Raw genomic sequence first — 24222 nt, 5'->3', positions numbered from 1 at the left:
CGTATTTATAATGTGCTACACTAACGCTGGAGGAACAGTCGAGACGGAAAAGAACATTTCCATGACTCAGTAAGATCCTGCTGCTTCCTGACGACTTGGAGGGACACCTGCAAGAAACGTTAATTAGGCACAGTCGATTAATTTATTGTTAGCAGTCTAAGTAGGAGTTTTTGTTGTCTGAAAGTGACTTGCAACACAACACCAAGTAAGAAAGAGCTAATAGTTTGACCTAATTTCAGTGCTATTTATAAATTTTGCTGCCTGTTAATGTGTGTTATGACAAGACGAAAATTAGTACTCCAGCTTTTTTGTCATTCCACACTGGGAAACAAAACAAATCAGTTTTAATCAGGTTTAATAAATAAATAACAAATTAAAAATAATGTATATTTTTCAGGTTTGACTTTTAGTGTAATATTTTTCTTGAAATTGAGCCTGACTTAACAATTCACATAGATTTACAAGAGAACATAGAAATAAATTTTAGCTAAACTTACTTTGTTTTGAAATAAAGGATAGACACAGGTGTACTTTTGATTTAGTTTTTTATCTCTGAGTTTGATCATCTCTTTATTCCTGTTTTGGTCTTATTCTTTGGAATTTGAAGTTATTATTATTATTATTATTATTATTATTATTATTATTATTATTATTATTATTATTATTATTATATAAAGCATATAACAAAGTATTTTCAGACAGTACTGTCAGCAATACTTCCAGTATCCTGTAGAGGGCGACAGCAGGCAGCCCATAGGAAGCTGGAAAGCAAGTCCATCGTTTCAATTTAATTTCATTTAGCAGTTTATTCTTAAAAAGTGTTTTTGTACGCTGTTTAACAGTCTTCCCTTCTATAATGCCTTTTAAAAATGTTAAATTGTCGCTTCATGGTTGAAGTTAATTTCTCACCGTTTATAGATGAGTACAAGTTTTCCTCTTAACATTCTTAAATTCAGCTAAATAATTTAAAGTTCAGATGGATAAAAAAAGACAGTATATCAGCAGTTTGTGGCAGGGCCAAAGCATTTTCAACATCTTAGGCTAATATTGTATCATCCAATAGGTATTTTGCATCTTTATTTACAATATACCTGTATCTCTTCTTGGTTGTCTGCTGTTCTTGATAACATTTAGTATTTATCTGAGTTTATTTTTTTTCTCATGAGTGCAACTACTGAATAAAATATGACAATATTGTAATCTTTGGCTTTACATTAATATTTTACTGTTAGAGTTATTTCTCAGGATGAGATAGCAAACAACAAAATGGTTTAGTGCATTAAAAAGAGGCAGTAACAAATACAAAAAATAAACAGCTAAAAGAAACAGTCAAGCTCTGTAAAAACACTAGTTTTTTATGTCATAGAATTGACCTCAAGAACTTTTTACATTTAGGTTAAACCACTAAATCAGATGAGTTGAGTCAATCTAAAGGTTTCTTGAAACAACCTCCATGAAGAGAAATATTATATATAAAATAAGACACTAAGTAAATTTTATTTATTAAGCTCCTTTCACAGACAAAGCCATCACTAACGCTGCATAGAAAACCAACAATATAAATATTATGATAAAATAATGCACAATGAAAAATGAAAGACATGCAACAGAAAGTCTGTTTGACAAAAAAAAGGGAGAAAATGCACAAAATGTACTTATTAATATGAGTTTGGAAGACATAAAACATTTGTGAGCGACCTTTCTTTCTTTCTTTCTTTCTTTCTTTCTTTCTTTCTTTCTTTCTTTCTTTCTTTCTTTCTTTCTTTCTTTCTTTCTTTCTTTTTTTCTTTCTTTCTTTCTTTCTTTCTTTCTTTCTTTCTTTCTTTCTTTCTTTCTTTCTTTCTGGGCATGCCTCGGTCGCGCGCGCTCTGGAGGTTGTCACGCAGCGGGAGCGCGCCCGGCTCAGGGGCGGGGCCGCGTGGAGTTACCGCAGCCAGGGATGTGAAACTTGTCCCGGATATTTACCTAACTCTACCTGGCCTTCCCGACGCGCCCCGTCCCGAGCTCCTCGCGGCGGACGCTCTGAAGGATATAACCCCGCTCTCTGACGCCGCACCGCCGAGGTAGTACCGCTCGACTCGACTGTTGTATCGCATTTTCTTTCTCTTTCCAGAAGAAACGTGAACTTGGCCGGAGCTGCTGTTGCGAGCCCCGCCGTGGTTGGAGGAAAGTTTGTCGGCGGAGTGTTCCTGGGCCGTCTGGGTGCAGCTGCAGGGGAGTCGGGGTTGTTAACAGGTTCCTTGTTCGCGCTGTGGCTCAAAGTACAGCGAGGTTACAGCAGAGTTCATTATCTGGGAACTGAAATATGGGCCTGAAACTCTCAGATCCACCCTGTTTACTGGCTGACATGGAAAATAAAACAGCACAAGCTCAGAATTTTATTCTTACAGAGTGGTTTTACATGTTCAGCTACTTTAGAGGAAGTTAAATGTATATCCATATATATAAGATTTGTTGAATTTGGACAAACTTCACCACCTCATGACTAGATGCACAGCTGCCAGTGAGATCCCAATCTCCCCATAATAACCAACTTCCTTCATAATGTTCTTGTAAATTCATTAGATGGCTGCCTGTGAGAGGGTTATTGTGGAAAACAACCAACCGACTGGGACCAGCTCAGTTTGAATATATTCAGTGTGTGTCACTGTGTTCAAACATTAACCCAGACCTTGTATGCATGTGTGTGTGTGTGTGTGTGTGTGTGTGTGTGTGTGCGTGTGCGTGCGTGCGTGCGTGTGTGTGTTTCTTTCAGAAAGTGTGCTGGGAGCCAGATCAACCCACCTGGAAATTCAAGACAGGACACATGTACGAACATATGCATTCAGGGATACGCTCAGACTTCAGGGCATGCGTTTGTAGTGAACGTGTTTATTATGTACGTCCTTGCTCCCAGCAGAGCTGCTGCTGCTGCTGCTGCTGCTGGTGGTGGGGCGTGTTCAAATCTGAAAATGTTTAACATTCTTATCATTCAGCTGCTTTCGAAAGGCAGAGAGAGAGAGATAGAGAGAGACATGTTCAGACCCAGGCCAAATAATAAGAGATTACGTACAGTCAGTCACTCCTTTGCATTCACAGTGCATTACTCACTCCAGGCTGATGCTGCATCCAGCAGCATGTATTACTCACAGTGCAGTGTCATCCCCAGGGAGGCGCTTTCATTGGTAGGGCAGCAGCTTGGAAACATCTGACACTCTCTTGTGGTTGTGTGTGTGTGTGTGTGTGTGTGTATGTGTGTCCAGGTCCCCTCTCGGCGGCGAGGCGAGGGCGGCGTGTTTGTCTTGAGAGGGAGGCAGGGGTTACCGTGGTAACAGACATGCCAAAGCCGGACCTGCTCTGCCTCGTTCAGCTGCTGGACGGCACCATCGAGACCTTCAGAGTCAGCGTACGTAACACGTGGAAAACGGGCGCTTACGCGGTGCTCTGATCCGCCGCGCTGGCACACTCTTCTTCTCTCCTTTTTTTTTTTTTTTCCAACTAATAGTCCACCTCTTCCCCCTGTTTGAAGGACGCACTCCTCCCCTGCAGCTTGCAGAAGCTTATCACACTTTAGAGTAGGGCGGGGGATATGGGCTTTGATTTTTATCACAAAATTTAAGGGTGAAGTTGTGATAATGACAAAAATGATGATTTAATACTTTTTCTAGGTAACTGTATGGCAATGAAGCCTTCACAAACACAAATCCTGTTCTTGAAAATCATAAACATTTAAACATGTTTCAAATTTTATATTGTTTGATGCTCTTCTGGAACACACAGTAGAGAAAAGTTGTCTTTTTAAACGTCATTAATTAGGACTAATCAAGAAAACAATAAATCTAAATTCATATTGTGATCATTTTTTCATAATAAACGATACATTAAATGCCCACCTGTACTTTAGAGCCATCTAATTGGCAGAATTTGCAGCATTGCCTCTTTAAGACGACCTCTTTCCATCATCCTTATCTGCTCTAACCGGCCACGTTATTAGGTAGATCCTACTTGGATCTGTTCCCTGCTGCGTTTTTCCTTTGTGGTACAGATTCATCAAGGCATCAGAAATTGTGCTCAAGCATTTTTCTCCATATTGATACAAGAGCATCTTGCAATTTCCACAGACTGATCATCTCCACATCCCTTTTCAAATTCTTCGTTCCACAACATCCCAAAGGCGATGCAGTGAGTACAGCAAACTCATAGTCTTGCTCTGAGAAGTTGTTTGAGATTAGGCCTGCTGCGATCAAGTTTGCTGGATGATAAATTGTCCCACAAGTTATTGCGATAAACAATAACATTCTTGTTCTGAGGCCATTTAAAGAAATATGATGGTAATGGCATAATAATGCAAGAATAGTCTCTCAATGATCAATAAGCTTTAATTTCTAATAAACATTTAACACTGGAACTGGAATATGTTAGCATTCAAAATAAATAAAACGCCTGAAACAGCAAATAAAAATTAATTATAAAGTCTTCTAGCTTTGACTGGTGCATCACACGGAAGCATTTTTTCATTTTTGGTAGAAGGACGAGAGAAAAACAATCATTCAAATTATTGAACTTATTAGATTTATCGTGTCACTAATTGGTTTATTGCTCATTGCGACCGGCGTATTTGAGATGAGCTGAGGTTTATGACACGTTGCATTAGAAGATGTGTACACTGTGATCATAAAGGGCCTGAAACGTCACTGAGGCAGCATGTAGTGTTTGAATAATGACCAACATACTGAGCCTGAATCCTTGATACGAGGCACAATGGAGCTATACGTTTATGTTTTTTCTGCACATTACCATCTGAACTTTCAACTTGTCGTTATTCCAGTTTATTGTTATGTAATTGTGGGGATTCAGCTTGAATCTCAGCCTCAGTTTCCTCTAATTGGCTGAAAGAAATGGCACCTGGTGTGGAGCTCGCTGCTTCCTTCAGGAGACGATGTTCCTCATAACTTGATTTTAATAAGTGATTAATTGGATTTCTGCCATTTGCAGCCAGGCTGCTCTTTCTCCTCTGACCTCTTTGAATATTTTTTCTGTAATCCCAGTAGAGCATTGGTGTCGAACTCATTTTCATTTTGGGCTTTGCCAAAAATCTGAATGTTCTTAAAGGGCCGGTTGTTCCAGAATATATTGATTAAACCCGTGAAATTGGTAAAATATCAATAAATAGCTGTTTCAGCATTCAATAAGTGTAATATTTTCACACTGATTTTCACACTGATTTTCACACTGATCAATCCATTCCGGAACTTTGTGATTGTTTTTGTGGGTTTTTTGCAATCAAAACAACATTTTATGGTGATAATATTGAATTATTATGACATTTGTGCTGACATATTAAATTAGACTTTTTATTCATCGCTGTATCAGTCACAGATATAACTTGACATCAAGTAAGGCTGAGCCAGCAGTCACTTAAATCCAAAGTTTTTGGCCAATTTTAAAAAAAATGTCAGTAAAATCTGAAAATTGTGGGGATTTGTTGATTTTATGTGAATTCTGCAGATTTGTGATAAACTTTAGGGACTTATTGATGTAATTTGGTGTCTGGAGGGCCACATAAAAAGCTGCAGCGTGCCAGATTTGGCCCCCGGACCTTTAGTTTGACACATGTGCAGTAGATGGTTGGCCCTGAAAATCCCAGCAGTTTCTGCTGTGCTGAAAAGCAGTTGAAACGCAGCTGCTTGTTTCAGAAACTGCTGTGCTTTTCAGCAGTTTCTGAAAAACACAGATCTTCTGGCACCAACTCTTAAATCTCCTCCTGTTCTGACGCTCAATCCAAGGTTCAGCACCAAGTTTAATACACTGAGCTGCTGCCGTGTGATTGACTGATTCATTATTTGTGTGACTAAGCAGATGAACATGTGCAACTAATGAAGTGGTAACTACAAGAGCAAGCTTTGTAGGGGTGCAGAGTATTAGGCAAGCATGCAGTGATAGTGGTATCTGTTGTGATAACTATATAATTGTCAGAGAATAAATGCATCACACTTGAGACCCAGCTGCTCACTTAGAGTACTTACTTATAATATGGTTATAAAGTGTGAGAAGGACCTAAATCTCCATATTTTGTTCCTTTTCGTAAAGAAAACAGGATGCAGAGGATTCTGTTGCTACATAAAAGGGAGTTTGTTGTGTTTTCTGCAGTCAGAATATTGTGTTTGCTGTATTTTACACTGAACAAGGTCACCCTGACATGAGAGTCTTCTTCCTGTAACAGAGTCTGAGGAAAGACAAGATGTGGCTGTAGATGAGCTGTGGGTTATCTCTCAGAGCAATGAATGAAACAGCTATTACAGTAAAGCAACTTGCTCCTTATGGCCATTTGGAAATCATATTTCAACCTGGATGTGTGTCATCTACTTACTTCCTTTTGTTCTCTAAATGTAATATTTGTGTCAATTTATATGAGTTCAGTCTTCATTCAACTTCTCTGTGTGTTTATGCTGCATCAGATCCCTGTGAATCTCACTACACAATTCAGTACGAAGAGTTTGAATAAAAAATGAATTAAAAAATTGAGATAAATTCAAGATAACTAAACTGCAGGTTCACTTTAGTTCTTTTTAATGCCAATTGATTAAAAGAAAATCGACCAGCTGAGACGTAGACTGACAGCAAAGGGGAGAGTCTAAATTAAGGGCTGGTGTGTCCCTTCATTTTTCTTTTTTCTAAAACCTTAACAACAGAAATGACATGAACATTCTTTAGTAAATAAATACTCCACAGTTTGTGTTTGGGCACCGTTTGCTTGTTTATTTCAAACATATTCACATTCATACAGGAGGTAGAGAAAATTATAAACTAATTTGATCCTTTTATTTGCAGCTTTCTTTGCACATCATCAATATAAACAGAAAAGCAGCATTTCTTTTGCAAGAAGAAGCATAAAATATGCAAACACAGTTTCCTTCAATCAACAGAAAAGCAAGGTCAGACTAAGAAACTCATCAATAAATGATGTTTCATCCAAATTTCCTGGTTTCTTTCAAATAAGGACAGCAAAACAAAAGAGCTGTTGGTGAATGTTACTTAGCAGATGAAAAATAGTCTGAATAGTAAAGGTTGCTGATCAAAAACACAGGAGTTAGTCAGAAATAAAAACGGACCCTGCTTCACGTATCATTTCCGTCTCAAATTATTATTATTACCAACCCTAACTTAAACCCAACTTTAAGCTTCCTGTAAGCAGTCATAAGTTGGAGAACTTGTTTTTCTGAAGAGAAAGCATGATGCTTAAACCAGAAGGGTTTTCAGGCTGTGGGGCCTCAGAGAGGTGTTAACAGGGTTCAGATCACTGAACAGCAACAGTGCAGTTTACACCATTGTGCAAGCATCTTGAGTCACTCCTCACTTCTTCATGTTTCTCCCCAGAAGCCAGACTTTCTTGCTTTCTGAAGGTCTTAGAAGGTTTTTCTCTTGACTGCTTTATTTATTGCAGTGCCTCACCATTTCTAAGTATTTTCTTTCAATTTTTTTCCAGCTAAGCTGTTTAAATTTTGCTATTTTATTCATTTTACCAACTAAACATAAGAAATGAGCCAGAATTGTGACTACACATGAGGTAAAACTAGCCTGTGAACCAGACTGGACCTTCACCTATAAACCAAAGTTTAAAATCTAGGAGAAAATTGTATCTCAGAGGAATACAAATACACACCACAGATTTCAGATCTTAATTAAAATACTTAAAACCATGTAACAGTTTCCTTTCACGTTGAATTCATGCACTACGTTTTGTTGGTTTGTCACATAAAATCCTAGTAAATTAATTAAATGTTGTGTTTTCAATTATACAAAATGTGATAAGTTTGAAGTTTGTATATAAACTCCTTGGCAGAAAACTCTCCCTTATTGTTGTGAAGAACCTGCAGAACTTCAGTCTAACATTTTATTAGCGTGCACAAAATGAGCAGGAAGTCTGGCTGACTTTTGATGCCAGTTTGCTATTTCCATCTTTCAGAAGCAGGATGAAGGCTTGGTTCTGTTGGACCTGGTATTCAACCACCTGGGCCTGCAGGAGAAGCAGCTCTTCAGTCTTCAGATCAGAGAGTCGAACACCGCCATCGCCTCCATCACAGCCAACACGTTTTCTCCTGTGAGCTCACACTTCATCTGCCGCACATTTACTCTAAGTTTGTAATGTGTTTCTCCGGCTGGTTGCAGTTGACGATAACCGTGGGGCGTGTTGACATAAATGTTATTTGTTATAGCCTGGCATAGCTATTATGGCTGATGAATGTTTTCCTTCTTGCAGCGATGGTTAGAGCCAGAGAAGCCATTCAAGAAGCAGATAAAAGGTATCTTGTTTTTTGGTGAAAGTTCTGTAATATCCACATTTAAATGCCAAAACAAGAAGGAGTTCAGCAGAAAACAGGGTTGTAGTTGTGGTTAAATGTAGACACAGGCCTGTTTTTAAAAAATTTAATCATTTCTGCAGGTCTTGCCTCCCCCTTTTATCTGAACTTCAGAGTGCGGTTCTTCATCTCTGATCCCAACTCTCTGCAGCATGAGCAGACCAGGTCAGTACTTCTCTATCATGTCACTGTGAACTGATTGTTGTTAACATTTTATATTAACAACATTTATATTCCCCACGAGATGTTCACATCTCGATGGGGAACTTCCAAGCTTCTCATAAATATAACTGATTTAATAATTGTTGAAATTGCTGAAGCTTCAGTATTTAGCAAGTAAACCTTGTCAGCTGCGCTTGAGCAATGAGTATTCAGGTTTTTGGTACTCTGAATAGTCAAAGTATGAATGTTTCCTTTTAAAAGTTGAACATTTCTTCAAATTTTAAAATTTAAAACAGTAAAAACTGGTATGACAGATGGCTTTTTCTAAATTTTGCCCATTCTTCCGGAACAAGATTTAAATTTCTGTCAGATTAGATGTTTGAGTCGCCATCCATTCTAATTTTGGTGTTTTTCCATGTAGGGTGTGTCGTTTTCCTCCTGAATTTGCAGGTTTATTTAGCTGAATTCACTCTTTCTTATGTTAGTGAATTGTTCCCTTTGCCTCCAGCTCTTACACCAGCCTGAGGCATTACTGAAAAACTCTGATTGTGGGTTTATGAAGTTCAGACATTTTTTTAAAAACATATCTGCACATTTTTATTCCTACGTCATGCTTCAATTTAAAGGGTCCGCTAGAAAAGCCTGCAATAGGCTTTGCTTTCTGATTTGTTTGAGATTATACACTAAATGTTTCTTTATGAAGCCTTGAAATACTGCTTTTTTTTTTTCCAGCTTCGTTGTTTCACACCTTTTCTGTTCACTGTTTTCCAGATTTATGTCTCAACTTCTGTTTTTGGCTTTTCATATTCTAAAGCGTTTTGTTTTTCTTTGTGAGCATCAGTTTTTATCCTCCGATTGTTGGACAGCTGCATCATTTTATGGTTTGCCAAAGCTGTGCAAACCATACTCCTAAGAAGCTAATCAGGCCGTTTGATGAATTTTAATTAAAATGCTTGGATCACCAGGGCAATGGCATAAAATAAAGTGCCACTTTAAAATTAAGAGAAAAGAATGAATATTTGGGTCATATTTTACCATTTTATTGACTTATGGCACATTTCCAATTCAGGATTTTTCCCCACAAATCAGGATTGTTTTCTGGACACTCATTTAAGGATGAAAAACTGGGTTTCTATGATCTAGAGGTTTTATTCTACTCTGATTTTTTGGGTGGTGTGAAAACTAACTCTAATTAAGAAAATAGTTTTTGAACTTTTCTTAGTGTCTGCAATGGGAAAATATGCATCAAACTGGAGAATAAGGGTTGGAGTGCTGAGACTTTATTTTGTTTTGTTGGGAACAAAAATACCCTGACTGTTTTGTTGACAAACTACTCCCATTGTAATTCTTGTTGTAATTGAGGCGTTTTATCCGAGCCACAAACAATTTTTCCCTGGAGATATTAAAAGTCTGTAGAAAACATTCCTCGCTTTCTGTCAATACTTGTCTAAACATTTCAGTGTGGTTGTTCTCTGAAGGCTGAGCTGCTGGTGTGTCTAACACCAGCATGTGAAAGAGAGGCTTTTTCAGGTTATGGAAAGCAGGCGTGGGTTGATAAAGTTCCTCTTTTGTTGTCCCTGCAGGCACCTGTACTTCCTCCAGATCAGGAGCGACATCAGGGAAGGACGGTCAGTTGTCCCGCTTCACATTGAGCGCCTCCTCCCTTCTTCCTCCTCCTCCTCGGCGCTCAGTATTTGTTTAGCTGTGGAGCATGCGATGTGTAATCACGGTGTCTGATTGCAGGTTGCGGTCCCCGCTGAGTGCAGCTGTAGTGCTGGCTTCTTACGCTGTGCAGTGTGAGTCCTGTCTCTCCTCTAAAAGAGAAAATAAAATGATTAATGAGGCAATGATAGCTGCCTTAGTAATTACTCCTGGGAGGCTACTCTCTGCGCTTTTATTTAGCAGCTTTCTTACACTAGCGAGACGTTGGGGTACACAGGCGTGTGCAGGTGGGGTTTTATGTCTCCCTGTCGGCGCTCAGTGTTTGTTTCCATCACCTGCAGCGGAGATGGGGGATCACTGTCCGTCCAGACAGCCGGGGTACCTCTCAAAATGCCACTTCATTCCCGAACAGGATGAAGACTTTGTGTCTAAAGTGGAAGACCTGCATCCGCAGCACAAGTGAGTTTGGTGCTTGTAGTTGAAACGAACGGCATGTTTGTTGCACGATTCCTGTCGTATGTGACTGTGTGTGTGCTCCTAGGGGGCTTAAGCAGAGCGAGGCGGAGCTGTGTTTTCTCAACACTGCACGGACGCTGGAGCTGTACGGAGTGGAGCTGCATGCTGCCACAGTAATGCCATTACTTTAAATATGCTGTAGCTTAGAAAGCGCACCTTCTTGTTTTCTAAAGTTAATCCACAAGAGGAGGGTTTTCCTATTTGTTGAGGATTTATCGCCAAAGCTCCACCAATTCAACAAAAGCTTTTGGTTTATCATCCAAGAACTTTGGCACTTAAATGGAAACTCCTTGAATTAGTCAACAGCAATTAAAACTGAAGTTAAAGCAATTTTTAATCTCAATATGACCCATCCTTCTGTCTATCAGGACACCAACGATACACCTCTAATGGTGGGTTTGGCCTCCAGTGGTGTTGCAATGTTCTGCAATATGATTTGCTCCAGTTTCTTCCCCTGGTGAGTAACGCCGCCGCTCAACATTCAGCTTGTTTTTGCATTTCCTTCAAGTAAATTTGACGCTTTCATGCAGGGGGAACATCATCAAGATATCTTATAAGAGGAGACGCTTCATTGTGCACCTAAAACGTAAACATGTGAGTCTCTGGCTTCATGAAAACATTTCTGCTGATTAGAGTGAATGGAGTTGTTTCTATGTGTTAAAAATTCATTGTTCATGTGGCGAAAATGGAGTAAAATTGAGTTTTTGGTTTCTACACAGTTTGTTTAAAGTTCTGACTCATTTCAGGTCTAAATAAGTTTGAAAAATTACAAAGATTGACAAATATTTGTATTTATAGACATTATTCCCCAACATGTATGCATAAAGATCTGTCTGTCTGCCAGACATCCATCTTTTTGTCCACTTATCCATCCATTTAGTCATTCATTTATTCATTTGTACATTATAGAGCTGCCGCTAACAAATATTCTAGTCATTGATTATTCTGATGTTTAACCTGATAAAAAATTGGCACATTTTACAAATTTTTTATTTCACCACATAAGTTTTTTTTTAAACAATATCAGGAATTTATTGAAAGATAAAAATAAATAATTTAATTCTTTTGTTAAACAAGAAAATAAACATTTAATTGCTTAAAATTGCATTAATATGACATTCCTCTGCATTTCAACCAAGTGAAGTTAATACTGTGACACTTGAGGAGTTTTGGCTTGGATATATTATATCTTGAATGCAATATGTTTATTTACTTTTGTACTGTTTGCCACTGCTGTGCATAAGTTATTTCTCAAGAAAATGTCCTTTTTTTGAGTCTGAAAAACATGTTGAACCATGTTGTCTTTTATTTGCAGCAAACTTATCTTCTGTTGCAAAACAGAGACGATGTGAAAAGACCCTTAACTCTTTGAGTTGCAGGGGGAAACCCAAGACTGTGAGGTGTCTCTAAACCTGCCCTGCCCCAAGACGTGTAAGAACTTATGGCGGTCCTGTGTGGATCACCACTCCTTCTTCTCCTCCAGCCGGACTGCCAAGAGCTCCAAATACAGCAACAGCACAGTTAAGGGCTACAAGCAGCTCATAACGCAGCACCTGGGCCTGAGCAAAACTGAGGAGTGAGCTTTTGATTTATCCCACATATTTGCTTGTTTTTTACTTGAAATCTGCTGCTTTCTGAACATTTGACTCTGTCATGGCAGAGGTCCGGTGTACCAGAAGGTCGTAGGGGGGATGGTGTGGAACCCGGTTCTGCGGAGGTCTATTTCGTCAGAGCATCTCGAGACCAAGAGTCTTCCCTCCAGATCGCCGCCATCAACCCCCAACTGGTAAAACTGCTGCTATTAACTGCAGCAAAGATTTTCTCTGAAATAAAAAGATCGGAAGCTACACATCCGATATATTGGTGCGGCAGGAGAAGTCCCCGAGTTCGCCATGAAATCAGAAAGCCCCGTCCGTCATCGGTGGAGCTCAGCACGGACCTGAAAGACATGTCGGAGGGGGAGGACGTCTTCTACACGTACAGGGCCTCCGTGGGCAGCAGCAAGGACAGCGAAGGAGACGCATCGCCTCAGCAGTCAGTACCACAGGAGCCCATGTTCCTGTGTTCACGTCTTTATTGGGATTTTATGTCCTAGACTCCACAAGCTAGGGATGTTTCTACTGATTGCCGATCACCGATCTTTAAAAAGCCTGTCCTGCCAATTCCGGATCTGGCTGATAGCAATTTTTGTTTGTCTGAAATGGTGCTGAATGTCACAAGAAAGTTGTTGAGTTGGCAACAGTGAGGTGACTATTGCTTAAATGTGGAGACATTACCTGGTTGCAGAGATTGATGAGATCCACGGATAAGACTGGCTTCACATTTCAGTATCGGCCGCTAGCCGATCCCCCAAAATGAAGGAAATCGGTTGGTTTCTATTCATTTCTAAATGAAAATATAAGAAAAGGCAGATTTACATTTGTTTTCACTCTTCTGTTCATCATTACCGTTAAATAAATTGGTCAAAGCGACCTATCACTGCAGAATTCAGTTCATTAGTAAACGGCAGTCCACCATTACGTCATTTAATATTTATATGAATATTGCACAACTTTCCGCTGAAGATGTAAGAGAACATTAGAGAACAAACAGCAATATGAAAACCAAGGAATGCAGCAGACATGGTAAAGAAGTTGCTCTGGTCAGATCAGATCAACTAAAGTTTATTAATCTATGTACAAAATTTGTTTGATGGAAAAATTGCGCCCTGAACTCACCGTCCCCCACTGAAAAACATGGTGCTGGCAGCATCATGCTGTGGGGATGCTTTTGTTCTACAGAGGAAGTGAAGCTGGTCAGATACACAAACTTATTTAGTATTTTTTTAAAAACATATATCCAGCTTAGTTCCTTGGATTGTACACTATTTTTGACAACTGTGCAGTATTTTATGCTCCAGTCCTTTCTATACAGTATGTTTTTAGTCTTGATTTTTATTTATTTTTAATGCTTTCTATGAACCTACATGCCTATTCTGAATAGCTGGGATCATGTGTTTCTAATGGCCCAGTCAAAGTTCAGGTGAAATTCTGTTGAGAATTTGTTGAAAAATAGAGATATTGCCATTCACAGATGCCTTCAATCTGACTGATCCTGGGTTATTTTATAAAAAAAAAAAAAATTGTAGAGACAGACTCCTAAAGACTAGCAGCAGGAACTGCTCACTATTGTTTTCTCCAAATTTTATGAGTGAAATATTTTGAAAACCATGTTTTATTTTCCTTTATGTTCACATTTATGCTCTGTTTAGTGTCAATCTATAACATAAAATAACAATGAAATACATCGAGGCTCGGGACTGAAGCGTAAGAAATTGTTCAGGGGATTTGTGTTTTTTTCAGAGCTCTGAAGTTAAAATCAGCTGACCTGTAATGAACCATGGAGCCACAGAGTCATTTTTAATATTTTATGTCTTCCAGCTTTTTTGGTGCAGGATTTGGTGAAGACAGCACTGGGGAAGAAGACAGCCCGTTCCACAGCAATGAGGTTTTTCTTTTTCACCTCAGCACTTTTTGGTTACTGCGTTTCCATTCACTCTCTGCACATTCATGACAAGTTCTTCGTGCAGGATGCTCTTGGTGACGGCGACCGGATGATGATATACATCACTCCAGACCACGAGGGGAAATTTGGCTTTAATGTAAAAGTATGTCTCTGTCCTACTGGCACATTGCATATAATTTTTTTTATGATTATTTGTTCCTCTGATGAAATTGTTGAACTTCTGTCAGGGAGGAGTGGATCAGAAGATGCCTCTGTCTATATCTCACGTTAAACCGGACTCCCCGGTAAGGACAGACTGAAATAATTATGTTTTTCAAGCTTCGTTTAAAAAACTGTGGACAAATGGTAGCATGTGGTTTTTATTTCAGGTTTTATTATATATATTTTTGCAAAAACACTAGAAGACAAGAGATTGTTTTGGAAAGTCTTTAAAGTTTCCTCTTCTTATGGATTGGAAAAAGTTATGAAACAAATCTCATCTCACTCAGATAGATTGTGTCCAACTGGAGGAAATTCAAGGCCATTGTTGCTCTCCTGAGGAGTCCCTGGCCAGCAAAGATCACTGCTGTGCAATTTGCTGCAAGGTCAAAGAATAATCCAGGATTATGTCTAAGAAATTAAAGAGCTCTCTCACATTCTGTGGTGTAAATGTTTGAGTCTACAATCAGCAAAACGCTGAACAGCGTTGCGTGTGAAAGTGGTAAAAGACAAAAAGCAACGGTGCTATGGGGGAATAATGTTTCTCTTTCTTAGCTTATTTGTTCTTTTTGAGGAAAATTACGCCTCTAAAGTCACAACTTCTTGTTTGCTGCTTTAAGTTTGATTTAAAGCTTGTGTGTCGTTTCTTTCAGGCTGGTCGATCTGAACCCAGACTGCAGGAGGGCGACCTGGTCCTGCTCATCAACGGTCGGGACATTTCCGAACACACACACGACCAGGTCGTCATGTACATCCGAGCCAGCCGAGAGTCGCACTCCAGGCAGCTGGCTCTGCTCATACGACGTAAAGGTGTGTACCTGTGAGAGGAAAGTGCTGAGACGGAAAGAGAAATGCAAATGACTGCTGCTCACAGCCTTCGACTGTCCTCGTGATCCAGGTTCGGGCCGGGTCATGCCTCAGGTGCAGCTGCCGCTCGCTGCCGTCTCGCTCACCGTCCCACCACAGGAAAACAAGCCTCAGTCACCGGGTCAGCAGGAGCAGGTCACCACGTTGGAGGAATCCATGGAGCAGCTAGAGAGAGGGATACAGTCTAACACGCTGTCCTTCCATTTTGAGGTATTTTGTTTGTCATATAGAAGGGTTTTAAGTACAGATGCTCTGGTTGCATTAATTGTGTCTAAGATCTACATCTCATCTCCTTATATTCTTACGTATTAAGACCTGTAATTCTTTCTTGAACATGTTAAGATATGTCTCTGGACTACAAAACATGTTGGTCACATTTTTTGCACAAAATCGTTTTTAAATTATCTCAGTCTGGTCAGTTCTGCCTATTTTGAGCTCCTTTTAGGGCATCTTGTCACTTTAAATCCAAATAAGCTGCTGGACGCTTTTCCTATCTCAGCATTTACACTCACGCATGAAAAAGGCTGCAAACATATGCAGAAGTATGTGCCGTACATCTTTGAAAAGCAAAAGCAGAGATTCCTGCACAACCAGCAAGAATGCAGCAAGCTGTTTCCAAATATTCATTCAACAGCAGCAGATATTGAACAGCACATGCAACGAACGGTAAAATCAACTGATTTGGTTACGGCGCACTGCCCATCAGTTGTAATTTTCCACACACCAAAAATCATTAACTTTTTGCCAAAAAATGCTTGGGTGTTTTGTTTTAAACATTTTTACACACAAATAGAAGTTAAGAAAAGGTTCAAAAAGTGAATTTCTAAAGGCAGCATGTTTCTTGCTCAAAAGAACTAAAACGAGGGACCTTTACTTTTATCACTCTTAAACTCTTCCAGTTATCTGATGAAAGGCTTGCTCTCTCTCAGCCATCATGTCTACAGTCTCGATATATCGTATACAAGCCTATTTTTAGATCGCTTCTTACATTTCTGGGCTTAATCTGACTTCATTTTGAACATCTCAAGCATGTGAGGGCCAATCAAACAAAAAATCAGCTGATTTCTCTGAGCATCTCTACTTTTAAATGCTGCTTTTAGGACAGATGTTGGCCCTAATCTTCAGCTGGATCCGGTTCATAAAAGCAGCGATGACCTTACATTTTTCTAATTCCTGTGTGTATGTGCGTTCGTGTGTATTTGCATGCATGTTTGTGTGTGTTTGCATGCTTGTAATTTCTAGAGTTTATACAAGAGGAAGCCTGGTCTGCCCCTAAGCTGTGGACGGCAACTCGAGAACCAGGAAAAGAACCGCTACAGAGACGTTTTGCCTTGTAAGTGCTCCTCGCTGTGCCTGCATGCCTGTTTGCTTTCACTCGTCCCCTGCTGTGCCAGGATCCCGCATGTTAGGCTTTGAGAAATTAAATTTTGACAGCTCTGTTCTGACCCTCACCAGCTGCTGCCCTTCTCTGCTTTCAGACGACGACACCCGAGTGGTGCTGCTGGGGAAGGAAGACTACATCAACGCCAGCCACATCACGGTGAACATCACTCACCTGAAACTGCCTCCCGTTCTCTGTGTCTCTTTTAGTGTAAACTCATCCTGTTCATCTTGTGTGTGTGTGCGCGTGTGTCTCTTAGGTGGCACCCCCTGAGTCTGGAGTGTGTTTACGTTACATTGCAGCTCAAGGTCCTCTTCCACAGACCTGCACTCACTTTTGGCAAACTGTATGGGAGCAGCAGACGCACACCATCATCATGCTTACAACTCTGACAGAGAGGGGACGGGTACAACATGCTTTGTTTTTGTTTTCATGAGCCACCGTTTTGCAGAAGCATCTTAAAATCACACAACTGAGTATCAGCGACGCATTAACATAGCAATTAGTGCAGCACAACCGGCAAATTATTACATGCTGTGTCAGGTTTAATTTTGATTACAGGGATTAGAGGGGGTTCGGTGGTGATGTTTGCACACAGCAGTGATCCGATGGCTCAGTTGTGAGTAATTACAGGGTTTCACGCTGTAAAGAATGGCTGAACGTGAGCGTGAGCCAGATGCCAATGAGATAAATAATCCGACGCAGAGGAAGAACAAGAGCGTGACTCCGGCCCGGCTTTCTTGTTGCTTAGAAACCAGATGTTCTCATTAATCGATCATTGTGTCTGGATCTCAAGTGTCTGGGAGTTTCCCCTCACTGCATGCACCTACGTACATACGCGTCGACGCTAAGCTCTCCACCTGTTGAATTGCTTTTGTCTGCTGGCCGCCCTGTGGATCAGAGCAAACTGTCTGAATAGGAGCTTGATTTCCGTAGACAGAGGAAATCTGCTCCGCAGCAAACTGTTTCCTGACCCGTTACTCATGTCCAGAGTTGGACAGTAACTGGTTATATTTACTCACTTACATTTTCTTCTGTGCTGTACTTTTCACTTTTACTTGAGTAATTTTGTTATGAAGTATCGCTGGTCTTATGCGAGTAAAATATCTGGATGCTTTACACACTCTGAGTAACTTCATTTCATGAAGAACAAGTTTGTTTTTACCAAAAACCGGCTGACGAAACGTGCTGGAGTTCCACTTGGGTTGCTAGGTGACGAGCCGAACTCGGGTAGGGTTGCTAAGTAACAGCACCGTGTTGCCTAACAATCAGAAGGTTTTCGAAAAGGTAAAAAACATTGACTTATTCCCCAAAATATGGCAATAATCGATTATTATTGAAAGCTTAGGCTCTTTTTCTTTTTTAAGAAACAATTGAGACTAAAATGGAAAAATAAAAATGTACAAAATGTGATTTTTATTTTCTCCCTCTTTGAAGTTTTATACGTTTTATATTGAAAGAAATTGATTCAGGAAATAAAATATATCACTTGATATTATTATTTTGTAATTACTTATATTATTTTTATTTTCTTTCTTAAAACACCAACATTTTTTCAGAACTTCATATTTTGGTCTATCTGGTCAATAATTATTAAATATTAATTGACTGATTTTTGATCAGTTGTTGATACTTGAATATCTTTTTTACTCTCACTTGACTAATTTCTCAGGTGCATTCACTTTTCTCTTGAAAGAAAAATAATGTTGATGAAATAGTACTGCTCTTACTTGAGTAAATTCTTGTGGCCACTCACGCCAGGACTAACGCAGTACGCTGGTGATGTCATACGTGTTGCAGACCAAGTGCCACCAGTACTGGCCGCATCCGCCGGACGTGAAGGACTACGGCCACTTGTCGGTGAAGTGTCACTCAGAGGAGTGCAACCTGGCGTACGTGACGAGGCAGTTCACTCTGAGGCACAAAAAGGTAAACCTGATGATATAACTGAGCAGCTGCGCTCCCTCCTGACGGTTTTTATACCTCTTGATTCATCCGGGGAGAATATTTTAAAGCCTGTTTGCCTGAAGGGAAGTTAAGATGTAGAGCAATGTTTTTCACTTTATAGGTCAAATTATAAACTGAAAATTTTCTGACAAATAATCGATGAAGTGCCAGCGCTGAGTGAGAGCAATTTGGATGAGTTTTTTTTTCTTTCCTTCCCTTGAGGCTTTTTTGTATGAATAATCAATGAAACAGTTTTCAGCTGCAGCCCTGGTTGCACACCTGCCTTCATGGCCATGCACATTTTTCCTTGGTATGTTACAGTGGCGTGTAGCATGTTCACTCCATATGTCGCATAACAAAGCTCGCTGCGGCCTCTCCTGGCACGCTGTCATTCCGTGTGGGTGTTTTTGCCTGTCCGTTGTTCGCGTGTTCACCTAATTTTCCACCCCTCTGCCTGCTTGTGTGTGGAATCGGGCAGGTCTTTTTGTGGGAACGATGTCTGTCTGATTGTATCAGGATAGATGATCAGATTAAAGGTGCTAGCTTCCACATCAGCCTCAATGCCGAACAGGTAAATAAACAGATTACACCCAAGGAGGCATGAAATATGAACATGCACACACATGGATACACAGATACCGCTGTGTGGGTCCATCTGCTCCTCTGGCGGAGCGAATTAATCCCTGCATGGAATCACAGACCACATGCCTATTAAAAACACCAAAGTCAGCCGTTTTCCTTCCCAGTCTTCCTCTGTTTTTCGCTGCGGTCTTTCCCTCTATCCTCTGTTTACATTGCTTCCTAATCTGACTTACTGATCACATGATTGTTGACCTGGACTGTTTCCGCCTCACTGGGGTGACGTTTTCCAAAGGTTACTCATTCATCATGCAAGATTATTGTCACGCAATATTCTAATTGTCTTTTATTTGTATTTTTATTGTAACACCCAGTTAGTTGAAGAGTTGTCAGTCACACATCTCCAGTACGTGGCGTGGCCGGACCACGGCGTACCCGACGACCCCTCGGACTTCCTGCTCTTCATCAGCACGGTGAGGGAGAGGAGGAAAGCCACAGAGCCGCTGATGGTACACTGCAGGTAACACACGAGGCTGCAGTTTAGTCAAACTTTCTCCTCTGGCTCTTGTGAACTGAACCCAACGTTTTGCTTTCAATCATCTTCTCAGTGCTGGGGTTGGGCGGACAGGTGTCCTGATCACCATGGAGACGGCGCTGAGCCTCATAGACGCGGGTTGGCCGGTTTTCCCGCTGGACATTGTGAAAACACTAAGAGACCAGCGAGCCATGATGGTTCAGACCACGGTACAGAGATTAAAAACAAAAGATTCGCTTGTTAAATGACAATGTTACTCCTTGGCTCATTAATTTCTCTATTATGCTGCATGATGATCTCCACAAGCTGTCTTGTTTCCTACTGCTTTTTAATGCAGGGTTTATTTAGAGGGAGTCATCAACTCCTATTAAAATACCCTCACAGTAATACAGGTTTTATTTTAATACACCTCCTTGTAAAACTATTCCCACCCCTGGAGCTCTTTCACAGTTTTTCTTGTTACAGCCACAACCTTTAGTGAATTTTATGATTCACCAACAAAAGTAGAGCAGAATTGTGATGTGGAAAGTAAAGATTTTCTCTACTAAATATCTGAAAAGTGTGGCCTGCATTTCTGTTCAGCTCTCTTGAGTAACAATATTTCATTAGCTGAGCCACATTTCAACACCACTAAAGCTGTAAGTCTTTAATTTCTCGAATTCTTCACGATTGGAGGAAAAATAAAATTTTGATTTTATTGTTGCATATTGCATAATTGATGCATGCATTAGACCTTCAAATATTGCATCCATGCAGCTCTTTCTGATTTTAATATTGTGATTTTAATTGTAATTTCATGCACACCTGAATATCGGTTTTCAACTCAGATTCTGTACTGAGGCCTGGACTTTGATTGGACCATTCTAGTATCTCAAAATTATTTCATCTTGACCATTAAATCCCCTTAGTTATTCATAATAATTATTCTGGCTTTCTCTTTGCAGTGCACGGAAACAAATGCATGCCACACGTTTCAGATTAAAGTTAAAGCCAGATATCATCTTATTCCACTTCCCAGTTATTCGCTGCTTTGTGTTGGTTTGTCTCAAGAAACAAAATGTATTGACGGTGGTGGTCGCAAGATTAACATTAAAAAAGATCAGTGTGTGAGTCCATTTTAAGCGAATGCCAATCATTCATATAACTTTTTTCTTTCATTGCTTTCAGTTTATTATGAGTTAGAAAATAATTATTTTAACTTTTGAGTCAGTTAAAACACCCATGCCACAGGAATAGTGAGAGTAAAAATGAATTTCGTCACATTTTCTTTCTGCTCGATTTCTTTGAAAAAACCCTCGTCTTTCTGGTTTCATGAAGAATTCCTGGAAGAGTGAAAATTTAGTTGCATGCTCAAGGTTTTTCTGAAAAACGCCTTCAGCACTTTTCAAAGAAACGGGTTTAAAAAAAAAATCCTGCTTGTCCCTGACTCTCATTAATTCCCAGACTGCTCTGGTATTATGGTGATGATGAGAGGCTTTAGTCGAGTGTTGGAGGCAGGAAGCCAGGCTCTGTAGCACCTCAGTGAGGGACAGGAGAGTGTTACTCATGCTGGGAAGATTGCAGCTTGCTCCTTTTGGCTCGGCAGCTACCACCATCACCCATATTTTGAAAAAGACCCACAGAGCTTCATCCTCTGATGTGCTGATGAAGACTTCCTCAGGTTCTCCCTTACGTTTTTGTGCATCCGTAATAAAAACATGCACAGTCAGAGGACATTTATCTCTGCTTATATTAATAGTGAAAACATGCCATACACTATTATAGAACCCATTAAAAAAAGATAAATGTATGCCTTTTTGTCAGTTTCATAATATCCCACTAAAGTAATCTTGTGAGCCTCTAATGGCGAGATTTTCAGAATTTGTTTTTCTGCCTTTACAGGCAGTGGTGTCAAAATAAACTTAGACCCAGAGTGCACCAGGTTTTTATTTAAAATATCATGCCATTTCAAAGAGCTCAGGATTTTGTGCCCTCTTACAAAATGCTCATGGTGTTTAAACAACAAACAGGCCCGCAGCATCACAAATCCTCCACCGTGTTTGGCATGTTTGACTATAACCACACCTGGAGTGTTTCATAACTTTCATCCCATCCTGTAAAAGTTCCAGTGGAGGTTGGAACCTATTTACATTTGTGATTCTAGGAAATGATTTTTTTTTATCTCCATTACATCCAGAAAAATTTTCTTTCTTTTTTTGTTTTTTAAACATTCTCTGAAGTTATAAGCTGGTCAGTCCGGGGAAGATTCACTCCTGTCCAATGTTTTGTCTCACTTTAGTTCTCTGGAGCCTGAAAGCCTGAGAAATGACTTTGTAACCTTTTCCAGACAGAAACATTGTAGATTTTGTTTCTAATGTGTTTTTATTTTTTTATGTCTTAAGGTCAAGACATGACGTGTTGCTTTTAAAATCTTGTACCCCATACTTCATGTTGTCGCACAGTGTCCATTTTGGTGATTTCTTTTTTTCGTATGTCAAGACGTAATCAGTGTTGCTAGAACATGTGATTTAATTACAGTTAATTCAGGACATAACAATTGGGCAGTGAAACTATCACAGGGCTGCACAACTGTGTCTGAGAACATTATCAGGTTGTAATTTTTTTATAGAGGAGTTTTTGAAATGCACAAAATGTCTAGTTTGTGGATCCCCTGAAGTGGTGCCAAGTTAAATATCCAAACATCCATCAAATCCATTAAATATTTAGATTTAATGATTTTTCAGATCCACTTTTTCTGCTGTTATTAAACAGTTGGACAAGTTGACATTACATTTGTTAAAGACCCGTTTTGGTCTATTTTTCCATTTCATTATTAATTCCCTTTTAGCACATTTAGGTATTTTCACACACATCAACCAATGTTGAACAACCGAGTTTTTGTGAAGGTTTGCAAATACACCAGGCTTTTATTTGAAGCAAAAGAAAAAAAAAAGAATCAATGATAGATGAGATTTTGTGAGACTTACTGACCATTCTTCCAACTTCTCATATTATGCCGTTTCTTCTTGTTTAGAGTCAGTTCCAGTTCGTGTGTGAAGCCATTCTTCGAGTCTACAAAGAGAAAAAGGAGAAATCCAAAGCACCGTAATCCGGATCGACGACGGGACCAAACCAGACGCTCTGCTCTGCCTCTGTTAACAGGAGGGACTTCTGCAGAGATCCAACAGATTAAACTCTGCCAGGCTTATGGCGCTGGAACACGCACTGGATAATGAGAGTGTAACAAGCTTCAGAGCACAGCTGTCTGCGAGGAGAGGGAGAAACAGAGAGTACGAATATTAAACCTAGTTGGCCTTAGTTTATGCTAAAAGGTACATTAAGCTTATATAGGCTGTGGTCTCCATAGAGACCGATGTAGGACTGACGTGAGCTGCTAATTTCTTTTCAAGAGGCCTTTCAGGAGCGACACTTCGACTTGTTAAACTACATGTGCCTTAGACTGAAGCTTCCCAATCAATGAGTCCATCAACCGTCTGACTTGGCAGAGGCCAAGGCTGTGATGTGTAGTTTATCTCCGACTCCTGAGATGAGGAGCAGCTCTGATTTCAGACGGATGCGGCAAGTGTCAGGTCAAGGAGGGAGCAGAGCTGTTTCGTGACTGCCAGAGGATCACCAGATTTACTGTTCATCACTTTTTAAATTATTCAAACTCTAAATAAAGTGACTGATTTATACAGATGGTTCTGGTTCATCATTTCCTCCATTTGGAAAACGGGAACTCTAACCGAAGAGTGGTGGTGTCCTTATGCGGCATTATGGCAATGAAAGCATCATAAATAAGCTCAAAGTATGAAGATTTGATTAGATATTAAATTACAAGACAAATTTAAAACCTATTATAAAGTGAAATGCTGGTTTTAGAACTGTTGTGTCCTTGTAGCTGCATAATAATCATACCGGTTTGGATTAATTGTACATATTTAAGAGTTTGTGTGTTTTCATGCAATCTTGCTATGGTCATATTTTAGACTGCAGTGTAAAATTAATTGATAATCCTCACCAATGAGTCAATAAATGAATAGATTTTAAATATTCGCTCACTCCCAAGAGTGAGAGAATATTTTCCAGATTGTGAAAAATACTTGTAGAAACTCAGAGACAACTATATGCAGCTGGAAGGTAGCTTGGTTTGTTTGTCTTTTTATGTTTTAATGAAAAATTCACATTTTTGATACCATTTTTACTCTCTGAGTTATAAATATAAGACGAGTTGTAGTACTGACCTTTATATTTTACTTTTCTAAATTATTAAGGAGATTCTAATATACTGCTTATCACCCAAAACATTAATAACCTAATGTTTTTTGCTAAAATAAAAAACAGCTGAAAAATATTTAAATGTCAAGGAAAATTTTAGTTTTTTTATTTTAAGTAAAATTAAACACTGGTGTTATTTTTTATCTTTAGGTCTTTTACAAATATATTACTGACTTGAATTTGATCTATTATCTATTTGTGTGATTCCATTTTCAATTAAAAACAAATACTTTTCATTTATTTATTTTTTACAGATTTTTTTGGACCTCCATACT

At 39.5% G+C, this 24222-nt stretch overlaps 1 protein-coding gene across 3 annotated transcripts; it reads left to right on the top strand.

Annotated features, from left to right (window-relative positions):
* The first annotated feature begins 1627 nt into the window (after positions 1-1627).
* Positions 1628-23364, top strand: ptpn3 (protein tyrosine phosphatase non-receptor type 3). 3 transcript variants are annotated; one of them, XM_055047735.1, is made up of 27 exons: positions 1637-2063; positions 2756-2808; positions 3243-3385; positions 7946-8080; positions 8240-8282; positions 8423-8504; positions 10085-10129; positions 10245-10297; positions 10505-10622; positions 10705-10792; positions 11048-11136; positions 11210-11273; positions 12059-12255; positions 12340-12465; positions 12552-12713; positions 14099-14165; positions 14248-14325; positions 14411-14467; positions 15035-15191; positions 15280-15458; positions 16491-16581; positions 16727-16788; positions 16889-17035; positions 18430-18558; positions 19530-19675; positions 19764-19899; positions 22704-23364. In XM_055047735.1, the coding sequence occupies exons 1-27, from the start codon at positions 1849-1851 to the stop codon at positions 22776-22778; spliced, it is 2937 nt and encodes a 978-aa protein (XP_054903710.1). In that variant the 5' UTR covers positions 1637-1848; the 3' UTR covers positions 22779-23364. The 3 variants fall into 3 exon arrangements, with proteins under 3 accessions (XP_054903709.1, XP_054903710.1, XP_054903711.1); XM_055047734.1 differs by having other exon boundaries at positions 1628-2063; positions 10245-10622; XM_055047736.1 differs by having other exon boundaries at positions 1984-2063; positions 2760-2808; positions 10245-10622.
* Positions 23365-24222: the final 858 nt, after the last annotated feature.

This window comes from Poeciliopsis prolifica, unplaced genomic scaffold (assembly GCF_027474105.1).
Source record: "Poeciliopsis prolifica strain line A6 unplaced genomic scaffold, Auburn_PproV2 SCAFFOLD026, whole genome shotgun sequence".
Classification (NCBI taxonomy): Eukaryota; Metazoa; Chordata; class Actinopteri; order Cyprinodontiformes; family Poeciliidae; genus Poeciliopsis; species Poeciliopsis prolifica.
This window is presented reverse-complemented; position numbering and strand designations above follow the sequence as displayed.

Bases quoted from the DNA above. Each gene is read 5' to 3' on its own strand.
- ptpn3 (XM_055047734.1), top strand. From the start codon at position 1,849: ATGCCTCGGTCGCGCGCGCTCTGGAGGTTGTCACGCAGCGGGAGCGCG. The intron at 10,793-11,047 runs GTAATGCCATTA...TCTGTCTATCAG, and splicing joins TGGAGCTGCATGCTGCCACA to GACACCAACGATACACCTCT. The intron at 19,676-19,763 runs GTAACACACGAG...TCATCTTCTCAG, and splicing joins CCGCTGATGGTACACTGCAG to TGCTGGGGTTGGGCGGACAG.